Below are 17,633 nucleotides of genomic sequence, written 5' to 3' on the forward strand. Positions count from 1 at the left end.
GCTGCTGACCTCATCAAATCCCACGAAACATTTACATATTGGGATAGTAGTCAAATAAAATACCAAACATGCGGGTTTGAAACAATATGTGACAATATTTTTATTAATTTTTTCAATAGTATTTCAAAATTATAATTGATTTGAAAAAACGGTTTATACTGTTACATTATACTGTACTATAATGCTTTTGTACGGTGGCCAAGTAAGAGACAAATTTGAAAACGTACTTCTCGGCCACCGTACAGTCCGTTAATACTGTATTATTGTTTGCTTTAGCAATAATTACGCTATTATACAATATCAAAGCAACATATTTACATATATACTTACATATTGCATGTCATACATATTACATATTTTACATGTCAATATTAACATATTGACATGACATTTCCTCGCATCTCCAAAACCTCCACTCCTGTAAACAAAAACAAAACAAAAAATGCATTATTTTTTTGAGCCGTTAACATTGCATCACCAAAGACAGCAAGCCATCCTTCCATCCATCCATTTTCCGTAGTGCTTCTCAGCACTAGGTTTGCGGGCGTGCTGGAGCCTATCCCATCTTACTCTTGGCCGAGAGGCAGGGTACACCCTGAAATGCGGACAATGAACAGACACACGTGGGCACTGACCAATAGCATCTGTTCGTGAAAAAAAAAAAAATAAATATGAACTTGACCAAATTTGGACAGAGGTATTTTCGGCCCAAAGCCAGCGATTCGCACATATTGTATGCGTATTACACATTTTAACGAAAGCAAAATAGTTAATGATTTATAATTAATGTTAATGTTTCATCCGTATTTTATAATGAGAAAATTGACAATTTATTGGCATTTGTACAGTGGCTGAGTAGGATAAAACTAATTTACAAAAACAAAAAAATGTACTTCGCCACTGTTCAACTGCCAATGCAGTACATTGTCGGTTTTCTTGTAACATAAGTTTAATTCAAAACAGTTGCGTATTAATATACATTTGATTAAAGTTGACAATGTATTGGCAGTCGCGCTGTGGCCAAGTAGGATAAACAAACTTGCAATAATGAAAACATGCGTCTTGGCTACCATACAGCTGAAGTTAAAGTTTTATTGTTTTTATTTTTGCCTATACGCTTTAACATTTCTCATGTCATTTGCCATTTTAATTGATGTTTTATGTTCTGTATTGTATTGTTTTATTTCTTATAACTATGTTTGTACAGTGACCTGAAAGCCATCTGTAAATTAATTAAATCAATTATCATTGTTATTTATATTGAATATTAAATCAATATACTTCATTTTGAAGACATTCCCATATTGGATACATATTGTACATTATTTACCAAACCACAGCGTGTAATAATACAGCTATTCACATTGACTCCCTTTTACTCAAACATATACAATAAGAATATCGCCCATTTATCACCACGTGTACTGTAACACTACTAACAACACTAGAATACACTAATAAATATGAACCATTCAAATGCACGTTGGTCAATGCATTTTTATTTCATCACAAAAACCTACTTTGCTATTCACGAATACATTTCCATCGTCTTTTCTCGAGATGTTCTGACACTCAAGAAAACAAGACTAATCTTTACAAGAACCAAGATATATGTTTTGGGGGATAAGCAGTCGTTATCTTGCAGGAATAAAGTTGGATTTCTCCGAGATAAAGAATAGTCATTTTAATAAGTGAATTTCAAAAAGACAACTTTATTCTCTCAACATTACGCCTTTACCCCGTAAAAAAATAGTTTTGTCTTCTCGAAAAGGATACCCTTTTGTTTTTGAAAAAAACATGGGGCTTTACATTGCGTAATACGCTTTTCGTTGAGAAAATAAAAGACCCGTCATGCAAGGACGTCTTATCACAACCACACACAGTAGAGCAGTGATTCTCAAATTGTGGTACGAGTACGCAGGCTTCCTCTTGTGATATACAACAATCACTTTATTAAATGTTGAAACCGCGTATGCTTTATTAAACGTTAACGTCGACTTGTTACTTTTCCGAGCTCCCGTGATGTACCATGAACACGACTCAGCGCCAGGGACGTCCTTGCGTGATGACGTCCACCTACGTCACTCCAGACTTGTCTGGAGTATCCCTGGTGGCTAAGCTAGGTTGCTAACTGCACCGCAGCTTTACTTGTGTTGTTTCCCACAAGAAAAACGAAGACAAATATCACCTTTCGCAAGTGAAGGAAACACTTAACATTCCCCGGAGTGACCGCGTCGGGCCGGTCGGTATGGCTCTGCAAGGCCCGGAGGAGCTGGGGGAGCCGGTGGAAGAATCGGAGGACCTGGACGACCGTGACGCCAGTAGTATCTCCCCGGCCGAGGAGATCACGCTGCCAACCGGGCCCGGGGGTGACGAAGAGGAGCCCGCGGGGACCGCTGTGTTGCTGCCCTGGGACCGCTTCTCGACCTGGCTGCATTGCATCTGCGTGGTGGGCTTCGATCTGGAGCTGGGACAGGCGGTGGAGGTGAGGGTAGACCCGTGGAGGTCAGCTGGCTCATGGGAAGGAGGGAGTCCGCTGGGAATGGTTCCAAAAGTTACCTTTGTATTTGGGCCTTAGACTAATTCCTGGACATGGAAACGTGAACCACTTCATTTAGCTTTTTTGCCTACTGCTTAGTTAGTATAGACACAGATGTCGTGTTAAACATACACATTGGGATTTTTAAAAAAGAATGGGATGAGGCGAGATTTCTTGAAAGTATTAAACACAGCTACACTGCAAACAATGGGTTTTTTTAAAAAATATATATATAAAGTAATGAAATGAGGAACATACAGTATTGCTCAAGCATCTGCCAACAGAACATGAACATTGGAATGTCTTATAACAAGTAAGCAAGCCTCAAAACCTCCCAGTGATGGCTTAAAACTAGTTTACAGCGTTACACTAGTGTAACACTGTTCACCATTTGCACCCCTGCTATGTCAGACTAATAAGCGATCGCATTACACGAGTTTTTACAGTGTACAGTGAGCGAGCCTTGCCGCAAAGATCGCAAACCCTCGAGTAATTGACCTTGACAGTATAATTGCCTATAGATGCAAGAATATAGCAGCGAAGAACCACTTTGGTATAAATGAAACTCCTCCTGCCACTGGGGTGGCAGCAAAGCACTACCTTTGTCAAAATGAGGCTCCTCAACTCACTTCAACATAGTTCCTTGGCCTCGAGGTGCCTCGAGATGAGCACAATAACAGTGTAATAGGTGGACTTTTCAGCAAATAGCAGAGGCTAGAGTCCATGTAAAATAATCTGCGAATTGGCCACTGCCGAACCGCGTGGTTTCACTGCACAGGCAAGTCCGAAGTTAGGGTGGCGTGCCTTCAGTGTAGTACCACATTGTACCACAACATGCTGCGCAGTACTGACTTTGACTGGAAGAGATGCGGCGTCATTAAGAGCAAGAAGAAGAGGCCGAGAAGGTCTCCAACTAAGCTCCCCCGAGAGGCGGGGCACACCCTGAACCGGTTGCCAGCCAACCGCAGGGCACATATACGCAAACAACCATTCGCACTCACATTCACACCTATGGGCAATTTAGCGTCTTCAATTAACCTACACCGCGCCACATTTTACTTTGATATGAGATATTTTATTTTGGTTAGTTTTTTGCAGTGCATAGAGTTCTAACTACACTGTTATTGCTTTGCTACCACAAATTTGTATTTTGAAGTGATAAAATACAGCTTATCATGTATTCTGTAGGTTTTTGTTACAATGTGTGCGACAAACACCGGTTGCCATGACAATATGTTCAGTGTTCTTGTCATAGTTACTTTCAAATACCACTACTACTCCGAACATTATTCTTTATAAGTCCATTGAGGGGAAATGAAGATGAATTACCATTAAATAAATGATGAACTTTGTCTGCTGCTTCTTCTGAACCAAAGAAAAACGATGAGATGACAATCAGGGAACGCAAAATTGTTGTTTGGGCAGTTCTTCCATTTGTGCCTGATATGTAAGAACGCATCAAAAAAGGGAATTTAGGTGATTATTTGGGCTACATGTAAGAATGAAGCTGAGTTTGTTTTTTTAAAAATGAGAAATCTGTCATTTTGATAACTCTGCTATCTGTCCTCCAGGTGATTTATCCGCATCATTCCAAGCTCTCGGAGAAAGAGGTGAGCGAAGCCGCTTGGAGACGTTTACGATGTGGCGCAATTCACGCAGTCAGTAAATCCCGTTGTTGTTATGGTTTCCTCTCAGAAAACCAGCATTTGCTACCTTTCCTTCCCGGACTCCAACTCGGGTAGGTTTCAGTTTGAGCTCTTTGAAACAATTACAGTATTAATAAGTCACCAACAACTTTATTTAGAATAGAATGTTGTTGTTTTTATGCCTTTAAAAACAAACAAAAAAAAGTTAAGTCTCATTTCAAAATGTTTTTTTATTAGTTGTACAGGCTAGGGCTGGGGCATTAAACAATTTGATCAAGTTTATTAGTAAGGATGATAAATTTGGTCTCAAAACTGGATTGTTAGGAGAAATGAAGCAAATCCTAGAATGGGAAGGGGGGGGGGGGGGAAGACAATGCAAGACTTGTTTTTAATCATCTCATTGTCATTTGTTTTGTCTATACGTGACGTGGGGGCGGAACAATTGAAATCAGAAATTGGATGTCTTAAAAAAAAATCTTGATTTTTATGTTAAGGCCATATCGCCTAGCCCAGCCCTAACATTTTAACTCTCTTAACTGTCATGCAAGTCGAAAGAGAAGTCATCCGGTGTATCATAAAAATGGAAATGAAGTTTTTTTTATACGGTAACTAGTTATCCCTTTAAGACACTTAATGGAGAGGGAAGAATAAGGTTTTAACATTTGAAAATAATCATTTAAATAAGATGTGTTTAGCATGACTTGAACAGAGCAGCAAAACATCGCAATTACCTTGTTCCACTTGCCGAGAGCGTTAACCTAATATTCAAGACTTCAGCTGTGCTTCTTCTCTCTGTAGCTTTGGTGCGCCCTGGACATTGTCTTGAGATTCAGGACGTACATTTCCATGCTTTGTGTCCTGAAGCTCCTCTTTCCAAAGTCCCAGTACTGGTTTTTCGCTATAGATCTACTATAGCGATGTCACAATAGCTTTGAAAGAGGTGGCTAATAAACGTTTGTGACATCAAGATGACCGCTTTAAGAGAGTCATGTCACTTGTCAAAGTCCAAATTGTACCTTATTGGGGGCGTTCATCTATTCAGACTTCACTGTAGTTTTTTAGTTTTTCCAGTCCTCTTCCTCATGCGGTCACATTTCCCTCAAAGCTCTTGCGAGGTCACAAAATAAAGTGTTTGTGACAGTAGTTTGTACACTTGACTGCTTCGCTCCAGTGGCAAGTGACACTGCCGCGAGTCCGTCGGGCCGCTTTGAGCGCTGCGACGGCCTCTGACAGGTTGGGCGGTCCTCACGCGAGCCCCACAGCGTGACGTCTCGAGAGTTCACACAACGCAGTTTGGCCCGCTCCGTCCGGCCCGCCGAGCATTCGCATCATCGATATCGGGAAGCCGAGCGATTATTATGGGGGCAAAATCAAGGTATCAAATGCTTATTGGGAGAAGGCATTCGATTAGAAAGCTTTCAAAACTGATGACAGAAATGCACTTCATGCCTGTGTACTGTATACCTTAATGGAATTGGAAATTTGAGGTAAATATAAACAAATCTTAGTTTGGGGCTTTTATTTTGAAATTGTAAAATGTAAATATGCTGAACAGGTCGAAGTTGGAACAGTTAACTGGTCAATCATTTTGGAAGTTGGAGAGTAATATGTAAAAATGTCTTCATTTGGGACTTTTATTTTGGAAAATATGAGGAATTTGCAGAATGGGATTCGTTCCCAAGTTGGTTGAAATGAACTGTGCGGGTTGAAGTTGGAATGGTTGGAATCAGTCAAAAAATGTGGAACAATGTGGAATATGTACTAAGATGAGAATTTTATTGGTGAAAAATGTGGGGTTTTTGTCCTATTGGAGATGGTTCCCAAGTGATTTGTATGAGCTGGAACTTTTTTGTTGAATGTTTCATTGGGAATTACGTGGTAAGAATGATATGGTAGTGCTTGCGCCGCAGCGGTCCCATAGTTCATTGCTCAGTTTTCCACTGTTCACAAATAGCGGGGAGCTTGCGATATGTTGCTAGTTCTCATCCCGCTCTTCCTCGTTGCTTCCAGGTTGCCTGGGCGACACCCAATTCTGCTTCCGCTTTCGTCAAGGCTCCAACCGGAAGTCGTCGCTGGGCCGCTTGTTGGAAACCAGCGACAGGGACGCGCCGCCCTGCCTGAAGGTTGTCCCGCACACGGACATGCACGCGCACGCGTACGAGACATTGCCGCTTATTCCATAGTTCTGGACTTAAAACGATGTCTGCAGAAAGTAATTTCTCCGTCGTAATTTTACACTTGCTTTCCTATGACATATTTGATTTTCAGCCAGATTTTGGTTCGCCCACATACATGCAGGTCAAAAATCAGCGGGAGCCTGCTGACATCAGCAACGGAAGACGATCACATTTCCTTCTAAGTACGCGTTCACGAGCAAGTCTGCGGCGTAATTATCGGCAATGTTGAAAGTCTGGATGTGTTTTTAGACAGTAACGAGTGAAAATAGCTAGACGAACAGAGAGTTAGGTAGGTAGGTAGGTAGGTAGGTAGATAGATATCGAGCTTGATGGATGGCTCACATACATTTTCACAAATAGGCAAACGACAGAAGAGTTACCCTGTTGTTTAATTTCACACTCGATGGGGAGGCAGCACTACAGAGACACGAGGACTGTATGTGTGCACAAACAATGAAAAGTGTGTCTTTTGAAAAAAAAAGACAAATGTGCCTTTTACATGTTAAATGTTTTGTGTGCGTGCGTCTGTCACAGAGGGAGCAGGGCCATTATTACGGCTGCGTGTATTTTCGTCAAGTGCGGGACAAGTCTCTGAAGAGAGGCTACTTCCAGAAGGTGAAGGAAAGGATTATCGATGCGTACGATTCTTCGATATTGTCCACATTGTTATCATCGATCTTCTTGTTGTTGTGCCGCAGTCTCTGGTCCTTATCAGTAAGTTGCCTTATGTGACCTTCTTCCACTCGCTCCTCAAGATCATGGCTCCGGAATACTTTGAGAAGCAGGAACCGTGTCTGGAGGCGGGTATGTGTTTCGGTTCAATAGGCTTTCGTTCTCTTTTTCTTTGGCTTTTTGTGAGACCAGACTTTGACATATTCAGCAAAGTCGAAACGTGAGGTATCAAAAACATCTAACAGGCAAAGCAATCGTGCTTAAAATATGACAATATGACTATTATTATTAAAGATTTACAACATGTTAGATGAAAACATGTTGTAAATCTTAAAAAAAAGATACATTTTGTGTATTGTTTTTGATGGAAAATACACAAAAATGTAATCGAGCAAATATTGCTCCGAAATGTGAGACAAATAATACCCCAGAGATTGAAAGAAATACAAAAACACATTCCCAAAAAATATAAAAGGAAAAAACCCAAACATGAAGAAAGTAATTACACTTACAGTAACCCAGCAATTAAAAGAAATACATGAATATTGCCCAAAAAAATACCCAAATATTGGCCCAAAATACAAAAATAATGTATTAAACAGAAGAAATGTTGGAAAAAATATTAGATGACTACCCAAATGTTAGAAATAATACTAAAATATGAGACAAAATCTTTTTAAATGAAAAATACCCAAATATTAGAAGAATTACAAATATATTAGACAAACGTATTAAATGAAAAATATAGTCTTAGACCAACATATAACACTGAAGTATCAATAAAGATATCAGACAGAAATTGTCGACTGACAAAAATACGAACTGAAACCTGCACTTAGTCCGCTGTCACTCCACACGTCGGATTCCCCTCGTCCTGCCTGCAATTGCTTCGGCGTGGCCTTTTGACAACATTGCGTTTTTTGCCTCACAGCTTGTAACGACATGGACCGCTGGCCCACGCCGCATCCGGGCAGAATCCTCACGCTGCCCATCATGGGCGTGGTCATCAAGGTCAGTGAGAGCGGCGCCTCGTTAGGCAAGGGTCCGTGAAAAACTGCGCGTTTTGACGTGTGCTTGCGCCACCGCAGGTGCGCATCCCAACGTGTTACGACAAACCGGGAACGTCGCAGCTGGTCCAGTCAGCTCAGGTGACAGCACACGCATCCATACATCCATAGAGTCTCTCTTCAATCGATTTCAGGCGAGGAGAGTTATTGTGATGTTTTTATTTCCAGAGTGACAGTCTCGTGTCCATTGTGCTGCCCACCATCCATGAAGTGGACCTCTTCAGGTGAGTGCTCCAAACCGCAGTACTGCTACTCTTGGGCACATCTGGAAGTGTCAGTGGCGGGGCTCGCAGCAGCGCCGCTGCTAGGACGATCGCTAGCACAACTACGAGAACGACGACGACGACGACGACTACGACTACTGCAACGGCTATGGCTACTAGGACGACTATTAGGACTATGACAACTTCAATTACGGCAACAATTATGACCACAGTGACCACCACTATACCGGCTACTACTGCGACGCTGATGACAACTAGGATTGCTACTACAATGACTACTAGGATAGCACTGCGACGACGACTTCTAGGACTATGACAGTGCTTTTCACACTTTTTACACCAAGTACCACCTCAAAATATATTTAGATCCCCAAGTACCACCGTCATGGCCTATATTAAAATGTTGTAAAAAAAAAAAAAAACTTTACTTTAATGTATTAAAAACAACTGAACTGTACATCAATAAATGGAGGATGACTGCTATTACTACAATGACTACAACTGCTGCTACTACTACGATGGCTACTACAACTATGACTACGAGGAGTAAGACTATTACTATTACTCATATGCTAAGTCTGTTCTATCGATATAAAATTACAAGATTGAAAGTTTTTCTTTTTTCACTTTTTTTTCCCCCACAAAAAAATTACAACTTCACGTCGCACAAAGCTTTTTTTCACATAAAAAAACAAATTGATTCCAGCCAAATAAAAAAAATATGTTCTTGTAAAATGACGCCTTAACCGTTTTTGTGTAATCCTACTTCCAAAAATGTACATTCATGTTTGGCAGACGTAATTCAACATAAATCTCATGGCTCCCTCTCTCTGTGTATGCAGGTGTTTCTTTCCAGTCTTCTTCCACATTCAGATGCTGTGGGAGTTGGCGTTGCTGGGCGAGGCGCTCGTCGTCATGGCGCCCTCTCCCGCCGAGTCGTCGGACACTGTGCTGGCGCTGGTCAGGTGCGTCCCGAATTCCGTTCGGTCCTCAAAACACGATGAGAGTGCCCAAAAAGACGGACAGTTATTGCGTACGACCGGCATATTGCTAAAAGAAATACGTCAGGGATTTCATTTGAAAACGGGAGTGTCACAAGTCTAACCATTAGGTACACTTGCACAGGCTAATGGGAGACAGAAATAATGCTCAAAATGTTACAAAACATGTCTAGAAATACAGAAATATTGGGAAGAAAAAAAATGCACCAATACTAGCAAATAAATTCTAAATTATGAGATGAAATGTACAAAAAAAATAGACAAAATACAACAATATTAGAAACAATGCAAAATACATAAATATTACACAAAATACAAAAGTAGTACAAAGCACGGCATAAATATAAGGGGGAAAATACAAAAAATATACAAATATTAAACAAAATGTATTAGAAAATACATAATGCACAACATACTAAATAATACTAAAATATTAGACAAAAAAAATAATATTAGAAAAAAATGTCAGACAAAAAAAAAGAAAAGAAATGGCCGTCTCTTGTCATGCAGCTGCGTGTCGCCTCTGCGGTACTGCAGTGACTTCCGGCCGTACTTTACCATCCACGACAGCGAGTTCAAGGAGTACACCACCAGGACGCAGGCTCCGTGAGTCAAAATGCTTCAAACACACACGCACACAATAATGTGGTACCTTGACTCACAGTTGAACTGACTTAAAATGATTTCTGAGAAACGAGCTGTCGTTCGGCCGATTCTTATTTTTTTGTCTTTGAGTTGAGAGCAAAAACTAGCGTAATGAGCGCTAGATGGTGGCAATAAAGTTATCTGTTAAACTAAACTAAAAACAAAGAGAACTACACATCGTATAGTTAACGAAACTATTTCATTTTGCATTTCTGTTTGAGTTCCGAGTGTGGTCCTGGAACGAATTAAACCTGTAAGTCAAGGCACCACTGCATACATAAGCGCTGAGTCATGATGGCGGGATTTCAAACCTCCCCGCAGACCCTCAGTCATCCTGGGAGTGACCAACCCCTTCTTCGCTAAGACTCTGCAGCACTGGCCTCACATCATCCGCATCGGCGACATGAAGCAAGCAGGTGATTGGACATATAATCCTATCGCGATGCACCGGCATTTTTCAGGTTTCGGACCAAAAGTCTTTTTTTTCACCAACATAAATCAGCCGAAACAGGATGTTGTTATGACGCAAGCAAAAACCACGGTCAGCGCGTTGTTATGTACACCTTTAAGGCAATAATTAAAGCAAACAAAAAAAGGCACCTCCACGTTGAACTTTTTTCGCAGCCTCCCAGCTTTCCACTGTTTGGGTATTATGGGGGAATGCTTGTTGCACGCCATTTTGAAATGACTGGTCTGCAATTATAGCCATTAATGCGATTTTACAAATAATGGGCATCGTAAGTGTCAGCTTTCGGTTTTCGGCCACGGGTTCCCCATTTTCAGTTTCGGCCAAGAATCTTCATTTCGGTGCATCACTAATATTCGGTTTTATTGGAATGCTGGTGTTAAGACACGATTCTCCCTACAGGCGAGATGGCCAAGCAGATGAAAGTGAAGAAGCTGAAGAACCTGAAAACTCTCGACTCCAAACCCGGTAAGTCTCGAGTCCTCTCCGTCTTGAAGAAATTGAGGGGGCAAGGTGAACTAGAGCCGGTCGGTTCCTGCAGCATCCACGTTACTGATTCGAATCATTGTACTGAATCGGGAAGCGGAATATGCCTTTGTGGTCTTTATGAAGAGACTTAGATGATTTGGTTCTCGGATTCCAGTCACATGACTCATTGGAATCACTGGAAACTGAGATGATTCAGTTGAATCATTTACGGACTCAACAGAAACAGACGATTCAGTTGAATTGTGTCACTGACTCTAGTTAGCGTGCTCACCGGTATGTGTGTGTGTTTTACAGGTGTATACACGGCATACAAGCCATATCTCAACAAAGATGAAGACATCATCAAGCAGCTCCAGAAGGTAAATTCAAGACATGGCCGGTCCTCAGTGTTGTATGACCACACGTTGTACATAGAAGGTTTTAAAAATAAATGCAATTAGATGAAAAAAAATAAAAGGTCATGAGTTCAATTATGTCAGCTCATATATCTATTGTTCACGCATAGACGTTATAAAAGGATTGAAGTCCTCAGCCAGTTTTGAACTGTGTTGCGCACCAAAACAGCAGCACCTACAGAGGCACATAAGCAGTTCCTGGGGCAAAATAAAAAGTGCAGAATCTCCCTGCGTCGTGTTGAAGATGATCTTACGTTTTGTGGACACTCTCCAGTAGACTCTGACATCTCGCTCCGCAATCTCCCTCACTTGTTCCCCACATAACTAACTAGTTGTGCCTCTCACTAACTGAAGTTGCATAAATAAACACCCCTGGCCACCAGTCAGGTAGTTAGTTGTCACACAGCGTCATTCTCACGTCTCTTTTCTGAACTATTTATTTATTTTTTTTGTCAGGGTGTCCAACAGAAGAGGCCCTCGGCGGCCCAGAATGCAATTCTGCGACGCTACTTTCTGGAGCTGACGCAGAGCTTCATCATCCCCCTGGTAGTCCGAAAAATTGTGATCATCAGTAATCAATAATAACACCTTGTTGAAATAAGTGAGGCTTGCGTTTGTTTGCGGCGCGTGCAGGAACGCTACGTGGCCAGCTTGATGCCGCTGCAGAAGTCCATCAGCCCGTGGAAGAGTCCTCCTCTGCTGCGACCGTTTGTCCAGCAGGACTTCATGAAGACGCTGGAGAAGGCCGGGCCGCAGCTCACCTCCAGACTCAAGGGAGACTGGATCGGACTCTACAGGTACCGACGACATGCCGCAAAATGTAAATGTTCCTCACATGCTCCTCTAATGTTCCTCACGCGTTCCCTGCTTAATCTTCATATGTTCCTTATACGTTCTCCACATGTTCCTCACATCTTCGCGGAATTCCAAAGGCACTTCCTGAAATCTCCCAACTTTGACGGCTGGTTCCGCAACAGGAGGAAGGAGATGACACAGAAACTGGAGGCCCTGCACCTGGAGGCTCTCTGCGAGGAGGTGAGGAGGAAGAGGAGGCAGGAGGAAGGTTGTTGAGGTCTCAGAGAAGAGAAGTTTCTTTCAAACCTTTTGCGTCCAGGCGAGAATTTCTTTCCAAGGACCTCCCTCATATTCTTAATGCCAATGAAACCATGTATACCTCTAGATGTCATATGAATTAAAAGGTTTCCTATTTTTGAGAACATTCAAAAAGAAATTTGAGAAAAAAAAGTTTCAAATAAAGCAAGTTTTGTCAACAACAACAAAAAATGCAATGTCACAAGAATAAAATTGTATCTTTCCAAGATAAAGTCGTAATATTCTGATAATAAAGTTCAACGAGGAAGGAAAGTCACATTTTAAAAAGTGAATTTCCAAAATTTTACCTCTTTTATTCTCCAAAAAGACGCCTTTGCAAACAAAAAGTACACCTTTTGTTCTTGAAAAAATAAGCTTTTAACACTTTGTCCTATATATATTTTATTAATCTTCAGTATGATACAATACAGCCATTAATCAAGAGTGGGAAATATATATATATATATATATATATATATATATATATATGTGTATATAATTCCTGTAATAATATGCCTTTTGTTCTTTATATAAAAAAAAAAAAAAAAAAACTTTATTCTTGCATGAATCATCTCAGATTTACCTACAGTTCTTCAACACGAAAAAATACCTTCACGTGAGACTCGTCAGTAGCATTAGCTAGCACACTAGCCTAAATAACACATGGGAAATTGTATGGGAAATTATTTTCTTTGGACATAGAAATGAAGGAAAATGTGTGAGTGTCAAGACATTTCGAGAAAGATTTCTAGGAAATGACCTTAATATTTAGTGGAACTTGTGCTAAAATGTATGGCAATTCCAATAGAGCACGTTCAACTTGAGAAAATTGCCGTTTGGAATTTGGAAAACTAAATTTCAGTATATTTCTGTCAATCCGAGTGAATTGCTGGAACACTTTCATGAGGAATTTTGGTGGACATTTTCCAGTCAATCTCTGGGCAACATTCCTTTGAAATTTGGCAGAAAGATTCCAGTGAATTGCTGGAAACCTTTCATGGGAAATTTTGCGGCACCCGGTTTGAGACCCATTATCTTGACCAGGCGATCATTTTTGTGACGTTATGTGCTTGTTAGGACCTGCAGCAGAGAGTCCAGAAGCACTCAGAGGTGGAAACGGTGGATCTTGTCCTCAAGTTGAAGGACAAACTGGCAAGTAGAAGAAACTGGATTGCAAGCACGTCTTTAAAAAAAAAAAAGAAAACAAAAATGCTGACTGGTGTTTGTTTTTTTCCCCCAGAGTCAAGCGGAGAGGGAGCATCTGCCCATGCGTGCCGACACGCTAGCCAGACTTCGAGCGCACATCGACGGCATCGTCCTGGCCTTACCCGAAGACCTCCGGGGTATCCTCCACAAGCCCACCACACCCTGACCTTTGAACCAAGAAAAAACTAATTGGCCACCTGACACAGGAAGAACGCTCGGTGCATTTCCCATCATTTCCAAATGATCAGAGGGATTTTTCTCAACCACTTGAAAGGCTTTTTAATCTTCAATCTTTTGTTTGTTTTTTAAGACCTGCTTTTAAACTGCACTTCTCCCGTCGTGTACTTGTAAAAGCAAACGCAAACACTAGTATGCAAATAATCTTGGTGCTTTTTATTTTTATGTTTTTAACGGAGGGGGGGGGGAAATTTTTTTTTTTTTTTAATCCAGTAAACAGCACAACAACAATCCAACACCAGCAACACACTCGGTTCCACATCAGCCTCCTTGCGTCCATGTCATATAACCCACCTGGAAAATTTGGGAGAGACTTTCCGTCAGAAATTGTGTGGGAAATGTCCCATCCATCCATTTCCTGAGCCGCTTCTCCTCACTCGGGTCGCAGGGCGTGCTGGAGCCTATCCCAGCTAACAACCCGAACTGGTTGCCAGCCAAACGCAGGGCACATACAATCAAACAACCATTCGCACGCGCATTCACACCTACGGGCAATTTAGAGCTGTCAGTTAACCTACTATGCATGTTTTTGGGGATGTGAGAGGAAACCCGAGTGCCCGCGGGCACAGGGAGAACATGCAAACTGCGCACAGGCGGGGCCGGGATTTGAACCCCGGTCCTCACAACTGTGAGGCAGACGCTCTAACCAGTCGACCACCATGCCGTGGTGGAAATTTGCCAGTACATTTCTAGCAATTTTATACGGGAAAGTTGTAAATGGCAAGGAACTTATGGGAAATTTCCTGTACAATTCCGGAAAGTTCACGGCAATTCCAGTAGAACGTTTCCAACTTCAGAAAAAAAGCTGTCAGAAATTTGGCGACAAATAAAATTCTTGTCCATTTCTGAAATTGCGGGTAATTGCAGGAAACTTCACGGAAAGACATTTCTGAATTTCCAGTCAAATTCATGGAAATTTGGCAGAGAATTTCCAGTTAATTTATGGATAACGTCCCCTGCGAAGTTTTGTCGAAAATTTCAGTGAACTTCTAGTCACGGATTATACTAAACCGCTTGGACTTTTGAGCTTTTTTGTATGTTTTTCCACTAAAAAACTCCAAAATCCAGTCAACAGCACACCAAGGATGCGACTCGCTCGTTCTCACATCGACCAATCAGGCTTCTGCAGTCATGTCACACGGCGTCCCAGCAGCCTATCTCGAGTCCGACTTTATTCACAGAAGTGAAGTTTGTTAGGTAGCAAATTTCGAGGAAACTTTTCATTTCATATGACTTCACTGGACAATTAGAAATAATAATCATAATTCTGATGAGCTGCCAGAAGCTTTTCGTACGATTTCCGAAATATCTCGAACATTTTCCTGGAAACTTCCAACTCTTGAAACTTCAGAACAAAAAAATAAATCCTGTGAGTTTCTGGAAATTTGTAGAAATGTAGAAATGTTTCCGTGTAAAAATTGTAGAATTCTTTTATTATAAGATGTCAGGTAAATGGCAGGGAACTCATGGGAAATTTGTTGAAAATTTGGGCAAAAACGTTTGACCGAACTGTATAAATGTATTAATTGGGTGCCCATGATAGTGTGATTTAAAAAATTGGAAGAAAAATTCCTGGTAAATCAAATGGTAAGTTTCCAACGTCAGAAACTTGCCATTACATTTCTGGAACTTTTCATATACTTGCAGAAATTTGGCACCCAAAGAAATCTGAAATTTCTGGAAACGTTTCAATCGTGAAGTTTGGAAGACATTTTCCAAAAAACGTTTCCAACTCGTTATTTGAATGTATCAAAAATGATCACATGGCCTTAATTTATGCTCGCAAAACTAACAGAAACCTTTTTTTTGGGGAGGGGGGGGGGGGGGTTTGTTTGTTTGTTTGTTTGTTTGTTTGTTTGTTTCCTTCAAAATCTCTCAGGAAGTCACGGAAAATTACACTACAAACAGCCAACAAACAATGATGTGTAGTTTATTATTATATTATTATCTTGGCCACCACTTAACAGCATTATCGGTTATATTTACTTTTTTGCTTTACTTATAGCATTTCATCGTTATTGTTTTTACTTGATTTTACTTTTAGCATTTCATACATTTTTTTTATAGTTCCCACAAAGGCGTTTCGCAGTGTAAAAATCTTTTGTGAAACATCATGATTGCTGCTTGACTGTATTCATAAATATTTTGTTATATGTTACGATTTTATTTCACGTGATACACTTCTCCGTGGGAAATTGGCAGGCAATTTATGGAAACCACATGGGTATTTTTGTCAAAATATTCCCGGTGAAAAATTGTCTCAAATTCCTGCTTACTTCGAGAAAATGTTTCCAATTAAATTGGTGAAATATTTCCAGTAAAATCTCTGAAACTCTTCTATAAGACATTTGTCCGAAAATTTCTGGAAACTTCTCATTGAAAATTGGGGAAGAAATTTCCTCAGGGTTCCTCGAATTTCCCATCGAACATTTCCAACGTCAGAAACTTTCCGTCATTCTGGTGAATTGCTTGAAACTTTCCATGGGAATTGGAAGGGACATTTCAGGGACTTTTCCATAAGACATGTAGGAAAAAACAAACATTTGTGAACTGCTAGAAACATTAGAAATTTTCCAGGATATTTGACTGAAAATTCTTAGAAATTCTTGGCTATTCCAAATTATTCTTAAAATGTTCCATTAAAAATTAGTAAGAAATTTTCCAGTAAATTTCTTGTAAATTTCCGTGGAAGATTTGTAAAAATGGTTGTCTGCGTTAAATACTGTATTTTGTGTTATAATTTTATTTGACGTGGTACCCATGAAGAAACAAACGGTTTGTATTTATGAAGAAAAAACACATTTGGGAAAATAATTGTATTTGGGGGGGGGGGGGGGGGGGGTCCTGTGGAATTTTTGAGAAGCTTTTCCAGTAATTTTGGGCAGAAACTGCCTTGGGAAATTGAATGGAAGTTGTCCAGTGAATGGCAAGGAACTTGTGGGAAATTTGGTGGAAATTTCTTGGCAATTCTAAGTGAGTGTTTTCAACTTCAGAAAGTTTTCGTGGGAAAATTTGGTGGAATATTTTCAGTCAATTTCTGAAAACCTATACTTCAGAAATTTGGCAGGAATTTCCTGTTAAATTGTAGACAATTCAGCGACTTGCTGGAATCTTTCCATAAGATATTTGGCTGAACATTTCTGGGAACTTTTGATGGAAAGTTTGGTTGAAAATTTCTGAAGGTTTGAATCATTTCCCATAGAACGTTTCCAATTTGAGAGCCTTTCCGTCGGAAAGGCGAGTGAATTGATGGAAACTTCTCTCGGGAAAGGGTAACGCTTCATTTAAACTCCATGAATAACCGTATTATTTGATGGTACGATTTGATTTCACGTAATGCACACTCGGAACAGCGAAACCTTTCTGTTTTTAACAAAGAAGTGTATTTTAACAGTTTATTTGTGCCTATGTAACAATGTAGATGTTGACTTTTTGTCCAAAAAGGTATAATTAAGGATGTGCAAATAATTATTTGGCTAATACCGCACAAGCTATCAAAAATAGACGCCAGTATTGAACCACAACACGAAACCACTTGTATGATTTGGTGGACGAATGACATGAAATGGATCGCCGTTGATCATTTCATTTGAAAGTCTACACTTGTTCATTTTGGATTTTAAATGACAAAAGAAAAATCTCATGCTTGAGTTATTAGGGTTCTAATAAAACGTTCAACCAGCCACACGGTGAATGTGTTTTGTTCCCATGACAACTTGTTTATTAAAGTTGTTTTGTTTTGTTCAAATCCATTAAATGTTTGGAAGTTTTTGTTTT

The 17,633-nt window shown here is 40.3% G+C and overlaps 1 protein-coding gene and 1 long non-coding RNA gene across 2 annotated transcripts; one reads left to right on the plus strand and one right to left on the minus strand.

The window, feature by feature from the left end:
* Positions 1-93: 93 nt before the first annotated feature.
* On the minus strand, positions 94-5,284 carry LOC133409048 (uncharacterized). Its single transcript, XR_009769357.1, has 3 exons — positions 4,917-5,284; positions 2,189-2,536; positions 94-418 (listed from the first exon to the last, which is right to left on the minus strand). It is a non-coding gene; the product is annotated as an uncharacterized LOC133409048 (long non-coding RNA).
* On the plus strand, positions 2,073-17,533 carry dennd6aa (DENN/MADD domain containing 6Aa). The gene is made up of 19 exons (XM_061688553.1): positions 2,073-2,485; positions 4,111-4,149; positions 4,235-4,277; positions 6,196-6,308; positions 6,897-6,977; positions 7,061-7,166; positions 7,966-8,045; positions 8,123-8,182; positions 8,270-8,325; positions 9,168-9,290; positions 9,837-9,932; positions 10,293-10,387; positions 10,840-10,905; positions 11,221-11,285; positions 11,778-11,867; positions 11,955-12,118; positions 12,254-12,356; positions 13,491-13,565; positions 13,654-17,533. The coding sequence occupies exons 1-19, from the start codon at positions 2,249-2,251 to the stop codon at positions 13,783-13,785; spliced, it is 1,824 nt and encodes a 607-aa protein (XP_061544537.1). The 5' UTR covers positions 2,073-2,248; the 3' UTR covers positions 13,786-17,533.
* The last annotated feature ends 100 nt before the right edge of the window (positions 17,534-17,633 follow it).

The sequence above is a fragment of the Phycodurus eques genome, chromosome 10 (genome assembly GCF_024500275.1).
Source record: "Phycodurus eques isolate BA_2022a chromosome 10, UOR_Pequ_1.1, whole genome shotgun sequence".
Taxonomy (NCBI): domain Eukaryota; kingdom Metazoa; phylum Chordata; class Actinopteri; order Syngnathiformes; family Syngnathidae; genus Phycodurus; species Phycodurus eques.

Bases quoted from the DNA above. Each gene is read 5' to 3' on its own strand.
- dennd6aa (XM_061688553.1), top strand. From the start codon at position 2,249: ATGGCTCTGCAAGGCCCGGAGGAGCTGGGGGAGCCGGTGGAAGAATCG. The intron at 6,309-6,896 runs GTTGTCCCGCAC...CGTCTGTCACAG, and splicing joins ACGCGCCGCCCTGCCTGAAG to AGGGAGCAGGGCCATTATTA. The intron at 12,119-12,253 runs GTACCGACGACA...GGAATTCCAAAG, and splicing joins GACTGGATCGGACTCTACAG to GCACTTCCTGAAATCTCCCA.